Source organism: Poecilia formosa, unplaced genomic scaffold (genome assembly GCF_000485575.1).
Source record: "Poecilia formosa unplaced genomic scaffold, Poecilia_formosa-5.1.2 Scaffold78, whole genome shotgun sequence".
Lineage (NCBI taxonomy): Eukaryota > Metazoa > Chordata > Actinopteri > Cyprinodontiformes > Poeciliidae > Poecilia > Poecilia formosa.
Window position 1 is genome coordinate 1,912,416 of NW_006800017.1, and position 18,073 is coordinate 1,930,488.

At 38.5% G+C, this 18,073-nt stretch overlaps 1 protein-coding gene across 2 annotated transcripts in view; it reads left to right on the forward strand.

Annotated features, from left to right (window-relative positions):
• Positions 1 to 18,073, forward strand: part of LOC103141000 (mitochondrial import inner membrane translocase subunit TIM16-like) — a 112,051-nt gene that overhangs the window by 15,844 nt on the left and 78,134 nt on the right. For both annotated transcript variants that reach the window (XM_007556386.2, XM_007556390.2), the window contains exon 8: positions 17,831 to 17,914. In XM_007556386.2, coding sequence (XP_007556448.1) covers positions 17,831 to 17,914 — 84 coding nt within the window. The remainder of the gene's footprint in view (positions 1 to 17,830; positions 17,915 to 18,073) is intronic.

Consider the following 18,073-nt stretch of genomic DNA (forward strand, 5'->3'; position numbering starts at 1 on the left):
CTCAGTCATAAGTGGATCTCCCCCCACTACCTCTCCAACCACCAGGTGGGGTAATTAAAGCTCTTAATTACAGTCTTACACTCGCTGTATTTATGGAAAATGGGATTACAGAAGAAAATTAAAGTCTTGGAGAGAACGAGCAGTAAATATTTTGTCTGTAATCTGGTTGTTGAATTTACTAAGCTGGCTCACAAGGTAGAAAATTGTCTGGATGCTTTATTTTTCGGTTTCTCTGCAGTAGAGAGCTTTATTTTGGGAGAAAAAAAAAGTCTTTATTTGACATATTATTTTTAGCCTCAGTCCTTTTTTTTTCTTATTGGAATAGCCACCTTATGTATTATTTTTCAAACTATTGGGATTGGGGAAGAAAAAGAATCACTCACTTGCTTGTTTAGTTAAAAACACACTCGGTGTGAGAACGGGAAAATGTCGAATGATCAGCTTTTTCTGTTTCTGTAGCCTCTATTCTTGGTTCCAGCCGCCCCGCCATAACATCCCTCGACTGGCCTCTTTAGATAAGTTGCTTTTGCATCTTTGTGTATTTAGGCCTCTGTGCTACGTTCCTGGTCAGAGCCACAAGACTCCTCAGGCTCTTCACTCACTTATTCTGACCTGATACTAATGAGACACGTGCCTTTGCGGTCGTTTGTCTTTCTTCCACTTGTCTGCATCTTTTGATCTAAATCCCAATGTCTTTGTATTTGCTGCGTGTGTGGATCTGTTATTGAGAGTGCATGTGTGTGCGCGCACGCCATATGTGCTTCAAATTACAGTGCCGAAAATACCCCTCATAGTTTTGGGCCACTACTGGCCATAGAGCTGTCGATCTGCGGTTGCTGGAAGACGAGGCAGACTGGAAAAGGGAATAGTTTGCTGGACTTGGGGGCCAGATTCCTCTTTTTCAGCCCGAGCTTCTGCTGCTCTGGGTGAAATTAGAGAGCACCGTGGGCTAGAAGGGGTTTGGATCTGATGAGGGAGCGCTGGGCAGGGCCAAAGAAAAGCACAGTGGTTTCAGTACAGTACCATCTTTTATGCCCTTCCATAAATTACAGTCTGAGCTTCCTGGAAGGTGTGTTCTCCGTTCCCGTGATTCACAACGGAGCCAAACTTAACTGTACTTAAGGTTGATCTTGTATTTGTGTTTTGTGCTTAAATTTATCTTTTCATCAAGAGTAAACCACAGGCAGACAGGCTAGGACTTTGTGTGCTCATTTCCCATTCTTTTAGTTTCGGCTCACAGATTAGAAGCTAGATGGAAATGGGCCTCTTGCGCAGCCTGGACAAGGAGGAAATGTGCTTCAATTGTTTTTGATTTCTGGATTGTGAAAAAAAATGTATTCATTGATTACATTCCCCTTTCTATCTCTTCACATATGTCCATCCTCCCCTTCGTTCATCCGTCCCCTCCCTATTGACCACTTTGAAAGTATCTGCAGTATACAGAGCAGAATAGAAATATCCTTTATTTTCCCCACAATGGGGAAAATTTCTGTGCAGCACTTTAAAATCTGGTTAAAAAGGGTTAAAAGTCTGGGAGTTACAGTCTGGGATTTTGACATGAAAAACGTGTGGGAACCCTGAGGACTGAGGTGAAGGCAAAACAGAAAGACGATACGGTTAGGTTTAAAGTAGGCCTCTTTGTTTCTACATGTGTTTTCCTCAATGCCCCTTTTTATTTTAATGTGCAAATCTACAGCTAAAAAAACTTCTCTGTGATATCAGAATTACAAAATGACCAGGTAAACTTTAGATAAACTCAAGATAAAATGTCACGGCTCATTTTATTTTTAAGAAAGGCTCAATGAAACCACAAAACAACTTATGCATTAGTTTGAATTATTATTATTTTTTTCTTTTTGCATGTTCGGCATGGCTGTAATCCTCATTATCCAAGTTGCGAGAGCAATTTTGGCTCTCAATGCATCCAGTGTTAGGTTTGAGTCATTTAAGCTCTCATTTAACCTTTTATTAATAATAGGTGAAATATTGAGTTGCGTTTGTAAAAATATCTACCTAAACACTTTAAACTCAGTGTCCAATTAGAGATGTAAAAAAATATATATGTTTCCTAGTTTCAAAATTGCCCTGTGCCCTGGACAAGCAAGATTTTTCTCACCGAAGGCTAGTGAAGGAAACTTTTGATGTGTGTTAGTGAGTGAAACTTGTGTGTGTGTGTGTGTATTTGGAAAATGTTTAAAGCAAACCCTAGAGGGATGCAAAGTCAACACTGTGAAAATGTGAAAGAAAACATATTTAAAGAGCAGGCAGCCTTGTTTCAGACTTCACAAGATGCATGATTTAGACCCCCCCCCCCCCATCGAGCCAAGATCTACGTCTAGGTTTTAAAAGTTATTTGTAAGAAGTAGCTCATGTGATCATTTTAAAGTGGAAAAGTCCTTTCAAAGGATTTTATAACCAGTATTGTTTGCAGTCTTTTATTACCGGCTGAGTTCAACACAAGTTTCTCTTTCTGCCTCTCAAACCGGATCAGTGCTTTTTTAACAGCCTTACTTTAAATATAGACATGTAAACAAGATACGCATTTAGCTGCTGGCTTTTTCTTTAGCAACATCCAGCTCTCTGACCGCTCCATCTCACTCCTGTGGTTTGCCTCTTTGCGAATACGCACCTTCTTTCCCAATCACTCACAAACCCAGCAGATCATGCCTGTATCGCCCCCCCCCCCATCAAGCCCTGCTGGGTTCAGGACCTGGTAATGGCCAGCGGTTAACTCAGCCCAGATGTTTAGTTCCCCTCGTGTTTTCTCCTCTTCATGTTCTTTTGTTCCATCTCTCAGCTCCCTGCATTACTGGTTACCACCTCACTGCCAGTTTGAGTTTTATGGGAGTCAGGAAAAAAAAACAAAACTGTCAAAACTCTTTTCTAATGAGGAGATAGGATTTTATCCTGACGGGTGAGCGGAATAACGGAGTGAAATCTGGATAATCCATTCACTTCCCTGGATGGGATGGGTCTCAGTCAGGATTCATCTGTCAGTGTTGAGGGTTTTATGACCTGCGGGAACTCCTCGGGTTGGCCTTTTTTCTTTTATAAGTAACTTGATCATCTTGGAAAGCTTTTAATTGATGTTTTATTTAGATTGTATGTTTTTATATAGCTTACTGCATCCTGAGATGTAATTGAGGCAGGAGGAAAAAGTCCAAGGCTCAGTTTCGTGGGCATCGGCAGCATGATTTGAGGTTTCTAGTTGCTTAAACTAATGAACAGGGTCTTCTTTCTACATTTCCGTGTGTGTGTGTGTGTGCTTGTGGGTTTACACTCTAGGTTGTTGGTGAAGATTTTTCCTTTCACATTTTTTATTTGGAGGAAAGGGATAAGGATGAATGCCAGCTGGCAAACACTGAGATCTTTGCTAACATGTGTGCGCTGTTTGTGAGAGGAGGCCTCATTAGTGAGCTGGCTGTTCAGAGACCTCTATTTTCCAACTAATTAAGTCTCTATGCACACATGTGGATCACACCTGGAGCCAAAATCGAATGGTGATTTGTGCTTTCTGCTGAACCATCACGATAATGAAGAGATACTTTAACGATTCCTGATGATTTTGTTTTAGCTACTAAGGTAAGGTAAGGTAATTTTATTTATATAGCACATTTTCAGCAACAAGGCAATTCAAAGTACTAAGTTGTTTAGGAGTTGTGAGCCATGTTAAATTCACAAAAATTACTGAAATAAATCTGTCTCACAATCATCCAAATGAAGTCCAAATGAACAAATTTAAAGAAGCAAGGAAATTCTGTCTGTTTCGTAGATTTCAGATTTGTATAGCTTCAATAAATAGCTTCAATAAAATGATCATACTTCAGTCAGTGACTATATAAAAATAATTAGTATTAGTATTAATAAAGGTCTATGTCCTAATGATACATTTATGCAGTACCAAGCGAAACAAAAATGCAAAACTGTGATGCTAACAAATGCAATGATTTTGACTATCACTAAAGTTTTATTTTTTTTAAATAATTGAACCATCAAATAATTTTCTCAGCCTATTAAAGAGTTTTCTTTCTGAGCTGTAATACCTAATGTTAATTTGAAGCGGTGGGTTTGAAAGAGACAAAAATGTAGCGACTGAGTCGGTCATCCTCTCTCACCACAACCACAATAAAACTGAAAAAAAAAAAAAAGAGAAACAAAGTATTTGCTCATTCGTAGAACTGACCGGGTCACTCCAGGTTTGTGGCTCCCTTAGTCCTGTCTCCCAGTTTGGCTGAAGAGGAAAATATACACAACAATGACTACTCTGCTCACCTCTGACTGCAACCAGATCTGACAAATTGATTAGGCTTGGAGCTGGGAAAGGCATCTTCGTTTGTTTGTTTTTTAGCATCTAAATCTTAAAGGTCTGTCCAGGAATCTTTTTAAAGGGTTCTTTTGGAGTTAAGTTGAAGTAAACGAAGGGCCACATATATTTTAACTATTAATGCTGTTGAGTAAATCCAGCTACTAGAACATCCAGAGACGCTATCTGAGTTTTATCGCAGTAATGAGGAACGGTTTGCCTTCAGTGAATAAACTAAGATGAGGATCTCAGATGCAGCTTGGTCAACCTCAATGTGGCTCAAGGGAAATAAAGTGCAGCTCTGGCTCCATCCTTGACTGGCACACTGACCTTCGTTTGACTAAACGCTGCTGCTTTTTAATTTTCCCTAAACAGCATAGCGCAGTCTGGGTTTTTTTTCTCTCCATAGTCTTGCTTCGTTACTTCAGGTTATCTTTATTTGGAGCTGCATGGAATAGCTGAGTTTCCACAAAGGCAGCAGACTTGCCATGCACTTGAATCACTCTGGGGATTATGAGTACACACAAACTGTTGCTTGTCTAACACCAATGATGTTTTGTTCATTAGAATAAACAAGTCCAAGATGTGACGTAAATTTAGGAAGCATTGCCAGATGGGAAACACTGAACTACTACTAATTTGTTAATTCATTCATTAGCAATAAATAATACATAGCTACTTTTTTAGTACACACATTTATCAAACTTAATAAAGGGCTCAAATGATTTATCAGTGCTGGAAACAGATGGAAACGTCCTCATTGAAGAGATTGTGTCTATGTGGAGTACCATGCCAAAATCATTAGATTAGGAAATGACAAACAGTTTATATCAATTATATCATTAGAGCTAAATGGCTCAACTAATCAAGTGGAAAAACGGTTCACTTATATTTTATTTATGTGTAACGAAACTATTGCCATAAATCACTGCTGACAAGCAGTAAAAACATTGCATTTATTGATTCACAACGTATATTACTTCTGCTTCTGTTTTCCCTTGTTTTGTTTTTTCTATGTTTTTTTCCAAAACTGAGCACAAAGTAAGTTAGGCTGCTAGTAGAAATGTCCAGATTACTGGTATCAAGATACAAAACTAGCATACAGACTCTGTTTTTTGTCATACTTTTTAAAGTTTTAATGAGTTACCTCAAGCTAAAGTAACACATTGCTTCCCATTACACGCATGTTGCAGCACACCACTGGTCAGCTGCCTGAACGTCTACTTCAGCTTTCTCTTGCTTACAACAAACCAAAGCAAGAATTTGACTGTGTGGAAATATTTGCAGTTGTGGAAAAATTTGGATGACTAATGTTTGGGAACTAATAATCTTGCCACCATTTCTTTCACTTCAAAGACAAAGACACGTATGCAGCTTTTAGAAAACAAATCTCGATCACCTCCATACCATGTTTTTAATACGGTGGTGCACAACATTTGATTTCAGAAATTACCACCAACCTTATATTTACTGTATTTTTTTTTATTTTTTTTTTTACCACCAACCTTATATTTACTGTATTTTTTATTTTTTTTTAACTTAACACTACATTAAAATAAACAAAATAATATATTTCTGCACAAGCAATATGCAATTTGATCATGTTGTACGTTTTAGTTGTAGATTTTTGTGTAAATACCATGAAAGTTTTGAGTTATTAGTGTCAGAATGTGACTGGTCCATGTCTAGTTGATGCCTTATTTGCAGCCATTTGTTTCTGTGCAAACCTAATTTTAAACCACATTGCATAGATGACTGGTGGCAAATACGTGCTGTAACAATATTCCTCCCTGCAGTGTTTGTGTTGTTCCTGTTTACCATCAACGCTGGGAATGGGATACATGTGTGCATACCTGTCCAGGTTGTTTTTTTATAGAACAGTCAGACAGTGTCCTATAAAAATAACACATTTGTAAGAGTGGGAACTGTTGAACTTCTCAAATGTGCGTCGCACATGTCTTATAAACAACCCCTTCTTTCTCAACAAAAGCCAGTTTAAGCCATCTTTTGCTAATTGAGCCTCTTAAAGCCACGGGTTCTTCTGGAATTTGTGGTTTCACGCTAGAGCTAAATAGACGACATCCCTGAATAAAGTTGCTAAACATCGGGGGGGTGGACTAAAGGCCCATCATAACTGGGGTTCTTTGTTTCAGCGTGAGCGGCAGCAGGAGGTTGTTAGTATAGTGAAGATGAGGTGATTCATCAAGCTGTCACTCATCAGAAGCGTAGCCTGAGTAGGGTTCAGTATTTCAATATTTTCAGTCTTACATTACTTCTCGTGCACTTACGTTTCCCACTGTTTATTTCCTATTAATATATAAAACTTTAATATACACAGTTTTTCTAAATAACAAAAAAAACATCTAAGCAGAGACGTGTACGTATAATTTAATGCACCAAACAAACATTAGTTGAAGACAGAAAGGTAAAACCGCAGAATAGCATCCAGGATTTACAGCGGTCAGAAGGGTTCATGGCTGCACATAAATGACACCCCTGAAGGCCATGTGCCTCGCACACGTGTGCCCTCGCTGGATGTCGCTGCTCAGAACTCATGTTTCTTTACAAATGTGTGGGGGTACTTTGAAGATGTGAGGCCTCTGTGATGTGGTTTCAGAGACGGAGAGCAGTCAGCCAGCTGCATCCACTGCCGCTATAAGTGACAACAGGCACCGGAGGGCTTGGTCAGGCTGTAGAAATTGAGGTGCTTCATGATGCCTCCAGCAGTACAGGCGTGATTTGCTCCTGCTTGGTGTCGCTCACCCCGCCTCCGTCAGACCCCTCCCTCTTGGAGGCCCGTGTCTGTTTTTGTGGAGCAGGTCTGGCGGACAGATTCTCGTCCCAGCGTTAGGATTTCTTGCGGTTGTCAGCAGCATCATTCCTCCATCTGTCATTAGTGCCCCATCCTGCCCCACAGATCCCTGCTCGCATTTTAAGGCCCAAGCCACTAAGTGCATCTCTAGAACATTCATTGCTGGAGCTTCCACCACAATAACCATCAAAAACCCCAGAGATCATCAAATGTGTACTTGAAATCTCTTCTGGCCGCCTCGTGCTTCTTTTGGATCCAAACACTTATTCAGGGAATTCAATCAGCATGTTAATCATGTTAGTTCCAGGAACAGAGTATCTGTGTGCCGCGCTCTCATCCAGGACCAGCCGCTGTGGCCATGGACGGTTTTCCCAGAGGGATTCTCCTGCCAGTAGGCAAAGTGTCTTTGCTGCCAGTCTGCAGTCAGACAGTTTAAGGCATTCATTCTCTTCTTGCTTCAAAACTTGGACTATTCACAGTAACTCAAAAACATATTTTACTCGCCATACAAAATCTAAATGTGTGGATTTTAGTTTGAAAAAAAATAAGGGGTTCAAGTTTTTTGTGCGTCCACAAATTAAGCAAATTATTCTTTTGCATCAGTTTAGACCTATTTACAGTTGAATCCAGAAGTTTACTTACGCTGAATAAAAAGACACATGCACATTTTTTCCTCTCTTTGTAAAGTTATATTAGACCAAACTTTTTTTGTTTTAGGACACCGAAATTTAGAATGACCAAAAATTATGTGTTTTTGCTAAATGACACAATAGTGAGAGAGATGTTCTAGTTTATTTATTTATGGGACCAGAGAGATCTTTTAAAATGATAATAAGAAAAATAAACTCAAATTAAGTTATTTTTTAAGTAGTGATACCATTTGATAATTTCCACATTTATTCACATTAAACCACAAACTTCAATGCACTTTACAGGGATTTTTTTGTGTGATTGACCAATATAAGAAATGTTTTTATCACAAAAAAAAGAGAATTGAAAAGCTTTTTTTTTTTTAATTGTAATACCTCTAAATAAACAACTTCAAAAGCCTAATTAGTAAATGGATCCCACTGGTGGGTAGAAAGTCGTAGAAGTCATGTTCAGCAAACATGAGACCAAGTTGAACTTTTTGCCCTATTTATAAAGCTGACACACTGTTACTGCATGATGAAAAACGTTGGTGGCAACATACTATGTGAATGCTTTCTACAGTCTATACAGTTTGGTCAAAGTTCATATTTAGATCTTGTCAAAAATCTGTGGAAAACTTGAAAATTGCTGTTCAGACACTCTCCATTCAAACCTATCGAACTTGGGCTAGTTTACAAAAAAGATATGACAGTTCAGGCTCTAGAAATAAACACGTGGACAGAGCTGCTGCTCTGTTGAAATAACTTGACAATGTGGAAAGTAATAATGGATGAACATTTAGCGAATATTAACCAGTAAAAATCACCTATTCCTTTTGAAGTGCGGTCAAGCAGAATCGATTTAAAAATAAACTATTGAAACAGGCCTAGACAAAAATTTTGGATCAATAAGGATTAAATTGAGGGGGAAAAAACTCTTTCCATCCCTTCAGGGCCTATTCTAGTGTAATAAATCATAACTTCCTCTGGATCAACCTGACCTAAGTATCCTTACCTTCATTCATGCTTAAATATAAGAACAGAAGGGGTTTTGGCCGCAATAAAGATTAAAAAAAGATTAAGAAATATCAGATAGAAGGGACTTATGGATATCCCATTCTCCCTGGGAACTAAAAATACTTTTGGAACAGTGCAGCATTTGGACCATTTTTCACAGGATCTGCAGGTTTGGCCTGGTGTCTGCTGAGTAGACCTAGCCTCAAAGCTGCGCTCACTGTCTGGCTGGCTCGCATTTTACTTCACATGGGGTTTTCATTTGCTGACTCAGGAGAAGTGACAGCAAGGAAAGAGTGACTGCTGATGAAAAGATGAAGCAAAGATGACAATAGGTGAAGGAGGTGAAGCCGGACAAGCTACACCTTACTGAAATTTAAGCAAATATGTTTTTGTATGCAGTCATGTGCTCAAACTTTATCTGTGCATTGTTAGAAATTATCCTTGTAAACTGGATGTGAACGCCAGTTTATATTATCATCTTATATCACTTTAATTTATCAGAAAAATAAGATCCAAATTGATGTGTTGCCTTACACTCATTGCATTGCAGAAGTTTCTATTTAAAAAACTGAATTAAGCAGTAGCAAGTTAAATTAGAGGTAAATGCTGTTATATATTGAAATGATCTTTAACCTTTTTGAAGGATTTCTTTATTTTTAATTATTAAAGCTGAAACTGCAGAATTCCCTCCTTATCTTTCCTTCAGATTTAAACTCCCTGTCCGACTTCTGTCATCTTCCACGTTTATTTTTGTCTGTGAGAAGCCTGAGAGTGTACGAAGAAGTAATGAAAATAACAGTTTGTGGCTTCTGGACATTCTGGAGAAATGAACAAAACGTAATATGGTTTCAATTAAGAGAGGAAAAAATAGGAATAGGGACAGAGGAAATGAAAGCATATAGTGGCCGGTTTGATTTCCATCTTCCAGCCCCTTGCTCTGCCCTATTTCTAGAAGCCTCTGTAGGGTTAGCCTTGCACTGGATGCAGCTTATGCTGATTTAAAACACAGCCTAAATGGCCCATGACGACAGAACAGGAAGAAGAAAACCTAATTAGTGAAAAGACTCATTAGTAATGGATCAAAAGACTGAGGTCTGGTTTATGTAGGGGTGATGAAAGCTGCAGTAGCTATTGATTAGAAAAGAGGGGAATAAACTGTCTTTAACATCAGTCAAGCTTTAAAGGACATGCAAATAAAGAGAATCTCAGAGAAAATGAGGAAGCAGTTAGAAGAGCAGCCGCAAACTGCAGCTCTGTGCAGCACACGTTGCAAAAGACGTCCATATCTTGAAAATCAATGACAGTTCTGGAAAATACATTTTTTTCTTTGCATTTTCATTCTGAGAAGCCAGACAACTAGACTTTGGCTAAACCATTTTATCGCATGAATATATTTTCATGCATACTATTCCATTTTAGCGCTGGCTGTATTTTTAGGGTTGTTGTTCTGCCATCGTCGTACATTTTTTTTGCAGCCTCTATTCCACGATTCTTCTGTATTTAGCTCCATTCATCATCAACTGACCAAATTCTCTGTCTGTGGGGAAAAAAATAAGCATCATGTTTACTGTGGAGATATGTTTAGGGTGATGTACAGTCAATTTGCATCTAGGCTAATATCTCAAATTTGACCGGATCACTTTCTTATCGTTTCCAGGTAGCCTGTGACAAGCTGCAAGCATGGCTTCTTTTTACTTTCTTTGAAAAATGTCTTTCATCTTGCTGCTCTTACCAGATCTGTGGAGTTCATGGCCAACAGTTGTCCTGCCAACAGTTCTGTGGTTTTCTGCAGCTCCTAAAGCATTACCATAGGGCCCTTTGATCATTTAGCTAATTAATACTATCCTTGTCATTTTTGATGCCTGGCCATGTCTTAATAGTTTTCAGTTGTGCCATAATCCATTTTGGCATAATCAGCTAAGCAGGTTTTCAAAGCTCAGGGTTTTGTTGGATTTTAATTCATATTAGCAGAGTAAATGGGGTTTGAAAACAAACAAAAAAAAAAACATTCTTCAATTTTCACATTTTTATTTATTAAAAAACTAAAAAGACATGTACATGCATTTAATTTGTAGTTGTAACATGACAGAATGGGGGAATCTAGTGAGTAGTGCACCAAAGGCAATTAACTTTCACATTAATTAAATGGCATTCTATTCCAGTCAAGTTAATGTCATTGTCATTGGCAGCTAGAAGGACTGGAGAGGAAATTGTAGAAAGAGCAGACAAATCCAAAGAAAACTTTTTAAAAACCCTTTAAATTTCACAGTAATGTGTATTTCTGGGAAGGCTAAAATGAGTAGTTAAGATTAGGAGCGTGATTGACACACTGCCCTAACCACAGGCTGTCAAAACGGTGGACAACACGAGGTTGCAAAAATAATCATTTCTTCTGCACCTTCACACATTATGAAAAAAATCCACAACTTTCACGAGATGATCTGCAGAGCAGAAAGGACGAAAAGAGAGGAGATAGTGCTTGTGATCGCTCCCTTATGTGTACACTGACACCTGATATTCGTCCTGGTGGTTGAATCAACATTCTCGGCTAGTGACACAGATGTGCATGCAGTCTGTTGCAGTTCAGAAGTTAAATAGCTGGGGGGGGAGCTACAGAAGGAGAAGAAGTGATACTCGTTTGTTTATATTGGGAGAGGATATTTAATAGGCTCATAAAAGCGTAATTGGCCAGACTGCTGAATGGCACTTTGAAGGATCTGGATCCCAGCTCGCAAAGTGCATTACCTCCCTGTGAACTCATCCTAGTGTCATTCGAGGTTCAATTGCATTATTTCATCCCTCAGTGCCGTCATCCTGGCTGTAATTCTGCTCGATTCACTGTCCCCTCCTGGTTCATATCTTTTATCATCCAACAGACATAGGAAATACATTGCAACGTCACTGAGGCCGACACCTGTGTTGGTAATATTTATTCTCAAGATGTGATACGGTTTCCTCTACTTCCTTCGCAAATCATTCAAGCTGGTGTAGCTCATTCCCCACACCTCCTTTTGTCCTGTTTCTGTTATTCACATCAAATGAGACTTGGATTTTCACTCTCTCCATTCTCTCTCTCTCTCTCTCTCCCTTTACATATTTTTTCAGTTCTGTTAAACTCTGTATGTTGCGTGTGTCTTTAAATGAATACTCTAAGGTCAGTGGGTTTTCAGTTCATACACTACCGTGGCTGAGAGATACAGTTTGGCATACGCACACACTCACAAAGTCCAGATGTTGTGTCCTCTGGCTGCCACTGGGCCGTGGTAGAAGTAGCTGCAGCTGCCTCGTGGTTCCTTAGCCTGAATGTTTGCTTTTAGAAGGAGAAGGTGAGCAGAATAGAGCATAACCATAATCCTCCTTCATGGCTTCTGCTGCCAAGTCTCGAAGACATCCTAACCTGGGGGCTCAAGGCTGCACGTGTCTCAAGATATGGGTGTGATCTTCTTGGTGTAATTTACTCAGCATTCTGTCAGCTGGAAGACTTCATGCCAGTTTATTGGATTTGTATGGATTATGTTGCAGGGAGCCCAGTAAAGCACAAAAAGATGAAAAGTTTTCTTTCCTGAAAGCGTTTCTTTTAGACGTTTCTCGTAGAAAAATGTTTCATTTATTTTTCTTTTTAGACTACAGAGAGGTAAACAACATGTAGAATGGAAATTTATGTTTAAAATGTATGGCTGGAACCTTTGCTCCAGAAGATTGAATTTGCTTTGTTTGTAATTATTATTTCATTTATGTCTAAATTTAGTGTGATGTCATAGTGAACTGTGTGAGTTTATTTCTGGTTTCCCTGCTTTCTTTTAAGCTTTTTTCAGGTCTCCTCAGTACATTGAGCTAATTTCACCCGCATGTTGAGGTCATTGAGGTTTTCTTGACCTTTTTTTTTATTTCATTAATTGTATTTTATGGTTTCCTTTTATTCATTTTGTTTATCTGACTAAATTATAAACAAATTTGGTCAAAATCTGTAATTTTTAATATGTTATATCTACTTGAGTGAATTCTGACTTTGGTGACTGAATGTGTTCTTAAGATCCACAGGATGCAGCGTAATAATTTTCAACAATTATACTTTCAGGGGGAAAAAAAAAAGTCTATAACTGGTAGGATTGGTTTTAGGTTTCCCTGAAAAGTGATTGGTGTGACTTTCCCAGCTTGTTGCCAGTTCAGTCATTAGCCGGACCTGTAACTTCTGTCGAAGTTGCAGCTGGTTGCTGGTTGGTTCATGTGTGTATTAACACCCACAGCCAATTTTAGAGCCAAGAGTTGGCCAAACAAGCAAACCTTATGGTGATTGGAAGAAGCCTGTGCACTTTCACATGTGAAGGGGTAATGTACTTCTTTCACACTTTAGGTTTGGACCAAGACCTACTGACTGTGAGGCGATACTGTTCCAGCACAGTGCCCCAAAAATGCAACTGTAAATATGGCAAATACTTCACCTAGTTGGTGTCAGCAGGAGCATATTAACACTATTGTTTTGCAGTTTTGTCTCACAGAGCTTACAGACTCATTGTGCACTTGGATTTATCCTCCTAATACATGGTGTTTATTAATTCATTAGACTGTCACCATGATGATCTCACAGGAAATGCTGTCGCCTCCTTAAATGCTTTGCACTGCTTCTCAGCTGTGTGTCAGCATGACTGAATATGGCAAAAAAAAAAAAAAATGATGATGGTGAGTTTTTAGTGTTTACTTGTGCATGTTATTTAAACACAACTGGATTTTCTAGCCAGGAGAATGAATCACCCTCCTCTTGTGACTCCTAAAAGCAGCTCTGCTATTATAAATACTTAGCAGTTTATAATAGCCTGATCTCAGTTTGGTCTGAATGCCCGTGGAAGGAAGTCAGCCAGTCGTGTCGGTGATGAATTGCCCAGTGGCAATAGATTCAGCCCGCTTATACCACTCCGGCGTCAGCCGTTCTTCCTTCTTGCCATTTTCTGATCTATTGCTTTTTTAGGCCTGAGTTTACTCTTTTCTTCTTTCACTCGCCACGGTTATTTTTCAACCAACTCTCCCGCATGGGCTTATCAAGACATCCCTGAGCTCTGTTACCTGCACAATGCAAACCAGTGAACTGCATTCCAGAAAATGGGCTTCAGCCACGACTGTGGTGTTTATTCTATCCAGGACTTATTATCAACCATGTCAGAGCTTTGGTCATGTTACTTCAGAATTGTTTTGGAAAGCCAGCCCAGCAGAATGTTTTGAAAATCCTCTTAGAGGATAAAGCTTTTAAGGAGCACACCAGGAACAAGAAAACATCTGTTCAGCATACAGGCAGTGTCAGTCAAAAGTCTGGTATGGACAGGGATGAATTGTCCCTAAGAGAGGTGCAGAAGTTGAAGTGTGCATTTGATGTCGGTGCATGGACATGTAGTACAGTAATATCAAGTTCCTTGATAGCTGAGAACTATAAATTTAGTTTGAGCCGTCAGTGTTCAGCTTGCTACCGATGATTCATAGCTTGTCCTTATTTCTCTGCACAGTCGTCTTTACATTGAAGCTTTACATTTGGGCAAAAAGTTAAACATTTGAAAGGAAAGTTGATCATATATACAAACCTTAGATTTTTGAGCAATTGATCATCCATTAAGCGCAATAGTTTGTTTTGAAATGGCAGTTTGGATTTACTGCATTTTTGCACCTTTAACAAAAAAAACTACAACACATAGCCTTCAAATATATATATATATATATATATATATATATATATATATATATACCAGATATATATATATATATATCTACCAGAGGCTCCCAGGCCTCTGGTAGAGGACCCGAGCTCAGAGGATGAAAGAGACCACCCACGCGGAGGGTGAGAGGGTTTTTATATATATATATATATATATATATATATATATATATTGTTTGTACATTACTCCACAGGATTCTGGATATTCTGGATATTTTTGGATTCTGGATATTTTTGTCCTTCTTTTGGGAAAATAATGAAAGAAGAATAAAACATTAGACTTGACAATAGCAGCTTTATGTTGATCTTTTTTGCTGTGTTTTGATCTTAAATCAAAAATAAATTTTTAATACTCTACTTAAATGTTCGTTCTGAATTTGACACCATTGACTACTGCAGTCTAACCTAAAGACTTGAATATGTGGTTTAGTATAGATGAATTGCTCTTATTAATTCCTGTCTCATATATTTCAGTTTGTTCATTACGGTGCTCCACAAGGTTTTAGATTTGATCTGTTTTGTTTTTTTATCATCTCTTCTAAGAAATATCATTTGAAACACAATATACACTCTTATCTGTTATACTGATGACGCCTATTGTAATAAGTGAAATCTAAGCAAACTAGCAAATGATTGGTACTCCAAATGTTTGCTTATTGACTCAAGCAAAACTAAATATCTGTTTCTAAAAACCTCATAGACCTCCCTCAGTCCTTCAATAGTTCAGTTAAGAAAAGATAAAACTGATCTTTGGAGCAAAAAAATTCACCTCAAACAACTCAATGAAACATTTTTCTTCCTGTGAAATAAAGGAATTACATGTTAAGCCAAGGAAGCAAAAATTCCAGCGCTTTCCTTCCCCCCCCCGAATATTTTAGATGAGAAGAGTGCATGTCATGTAGATTTGTGAATACAGAGCAAAAGTCTGACCGAGTCCAAAACTTACAATTTAATCAAAGATAAATGTTTTGTCTGGTTTCTGTAATTTGCACATCAACATGCAAATAAAAAAAGACAGCTTTGAAGTTTTGACGAAGGCCCAGGTTATTTCCATAACCATACATTTGTGATTGAATCCATTTTTACGCAGACTCGAGTCAAATCGCAAGTTTCAGAATTATTGTACTTGTACCAAAATTATAATGAAAACATTAAACTTTCCAAGTTGGATGGAATTTCACCATAAAAAAATAAGTTTCAGAAAGAAGTAATTCGTGAATAGAAAGAACGATGTAGGACATTCATTCGCAAGAAGTTGGCGGATCATTATTATAGTACTATCTGGACATCCAGGAAAGGAGCTGGCAGCATAAAGGCAGTTCATGTCCACTTGGTCTGTTTTAAACATGTTAAGTGAAGAATAACTTGCTCAAAATAAAACTACATGGATGGATTAACAAACTCAAATTCAGTCCTTTAATTTGGAATGCAACTAATTTGTTTTTTAATGGAAATTTACAGCCCACAAATCCCTTGACACTTGTTGCAGTTTCAAACCCCCCCCCCCCCATTTATTTAACGGGGGCTTTAATATTCTTAGGACCTCAGAGGCAGAGCCTTTTCAGATCGACGTTTACTAAAAAGATAACATACTATTATAGCACCCTGAGGAGAAGGGAGTGAACTTGTTGAATTCCTCTGCACAGAAATAAATAAAGCAAGCAGCAGTTCAACTGGCAAAAATGAAAACCTCTCTTTCCCATATTTGTAAAACTCTAAAACCTTGCTGCATCTGGAAAAAACTAGCTCATAGTGTCTCATTCATCCATATGTATGTAAATGAGCATCACCTGGGGGAACATTTTGGACCATAGGAGTTCTCATTTAATGCAAAATTGAAGTAACCACATCCTCTGTGTCTTCCTTGTAGCGTTTGCTCCCCAAACCACCAGTCTGGGAGTGAGAGGATGACGGAAGAAAGGAGAGGAAGATTTGGGGTTTGAGTTATTACTAACAGGAAGTGCGTGTTGGTTCCTCCCCACACAGATGTGCAGAGCTCCTGTCAAACAGGATCTAATCTCTGTGTTCATGTCAGCTTCAGCTGCAGATTTTTGTAATTACTTAATGTTGGTACAGTCTTACTAAACGACAGTCTTGTCTGTTTGGAAGTGGTTTAAGCTTTGTATCATTATTTTATTTATTAAAAGCTGGAACAAATTAATCAAATCAAACTGTTGTTGGAAAATAATTTTTTCTTTGCACAATAAAACAAACGCAAACTCTGCAGTCCCCCTGAGCGCTCTGTGATATGTTAATTGTGCTCTACTTTATCTTGGTGTATAAAATCTAAATGGCACTCGTTGAAGTTTGTGGTTGCAATATGACAACATGTCCAGTTGATATAAATACTTCTGTGAGGCACTGTTTACTCAGGACTGCAACATGGCATCTGAAATTCATTGTTTTTACAGTTTTGTCGCCTGTGGTCAATTAATGGTTACATGAGATTGAGCGAGGACAAGTTGGGACTCGCATAAGGACGTCTTTGTCTTCTTGCCATGGTAGACGCTTTCAGGATTGTTTAAGGTTTTGCAGCTATAAAAATACAACAATAATTTTGAGAGACAGGGTGGGATTAGAGGCTAACGGCTCCTGTTCTGTGGAAAACGCATCGCTCGCCATCTCGTGGGAAAGCCCAACCTAACTGTGCATCTAATTCACAATTACAAGATGTAATGACAGGTACGGTAAATTGCAAATTGTTAAAAGCCACCGTTTTTAAGGAATAATAACTCCAATAGACAAGAAGCATGACGGCTTACTCCTTTTCTCTGGTCTGTTGTGTACAGTTGCACCACACATGTGCATACTGCAGGTTCCAAAGTGATATCGAGCACAATACCTGCTAAATCCCCCACAGTCGCATGACCTCTTCAACCTGAGCGTGTTGTCTTTACAAGCATTCCTCTCATTTCAGCACTCCTAGTTGTTGCTGCTCATTACTTCTGACAACATGTGTCATCTGCCACTGAAGACCACGTATTAAACAGAGCCCCTCTCAGCTGCTTTGACAGGGTAATAACTATGGAAACGGAGGAAAAGAAGTTGCAGCACCACAAGAAAAGGCTTTTTGGTAATCTTAGCTACATGCGGGGCAGAAGTCATCTTGTTTTAAATACCAACAGTAGGTTCTTCTTTCAAGGAACTGGTCTTGTTCTGTTTCACCACAGTGATGTGAGATCACTGGGAAATTTATTTACTCTCCTTTCGGTATCTTTCGAAAAAAATTACTCATTCATCACTCTCCTCATTAAATTGCTCCTAAAGCTTCTGTTGAGGCTGACTTTGAACTGATTTTTTCCTTTTTCAGTATTGAAGAGCTGAGTAAAACATGCTTAAAATGTCTGTTTGCGTTACTTGTTCATCAGAGTGCCAAGAGCCTTCAGAGCAACAAGGACTCCCGGATCCTGTGGGCCAGAGATGACTTTTTGTTGACCACCGGCTTTGATACGGTGAGAGCTTTAAATCAATTTATCAATCAATTTATTTTCTTTAATTTATTTTTTTTTATGTTTCACAGAACAGATACTGACTGAAAATGAATTATTTAAAGTGTTAGAGGAAACATATATTTATTATTACAACAATGTATTATAAATAAAGAAAAACTT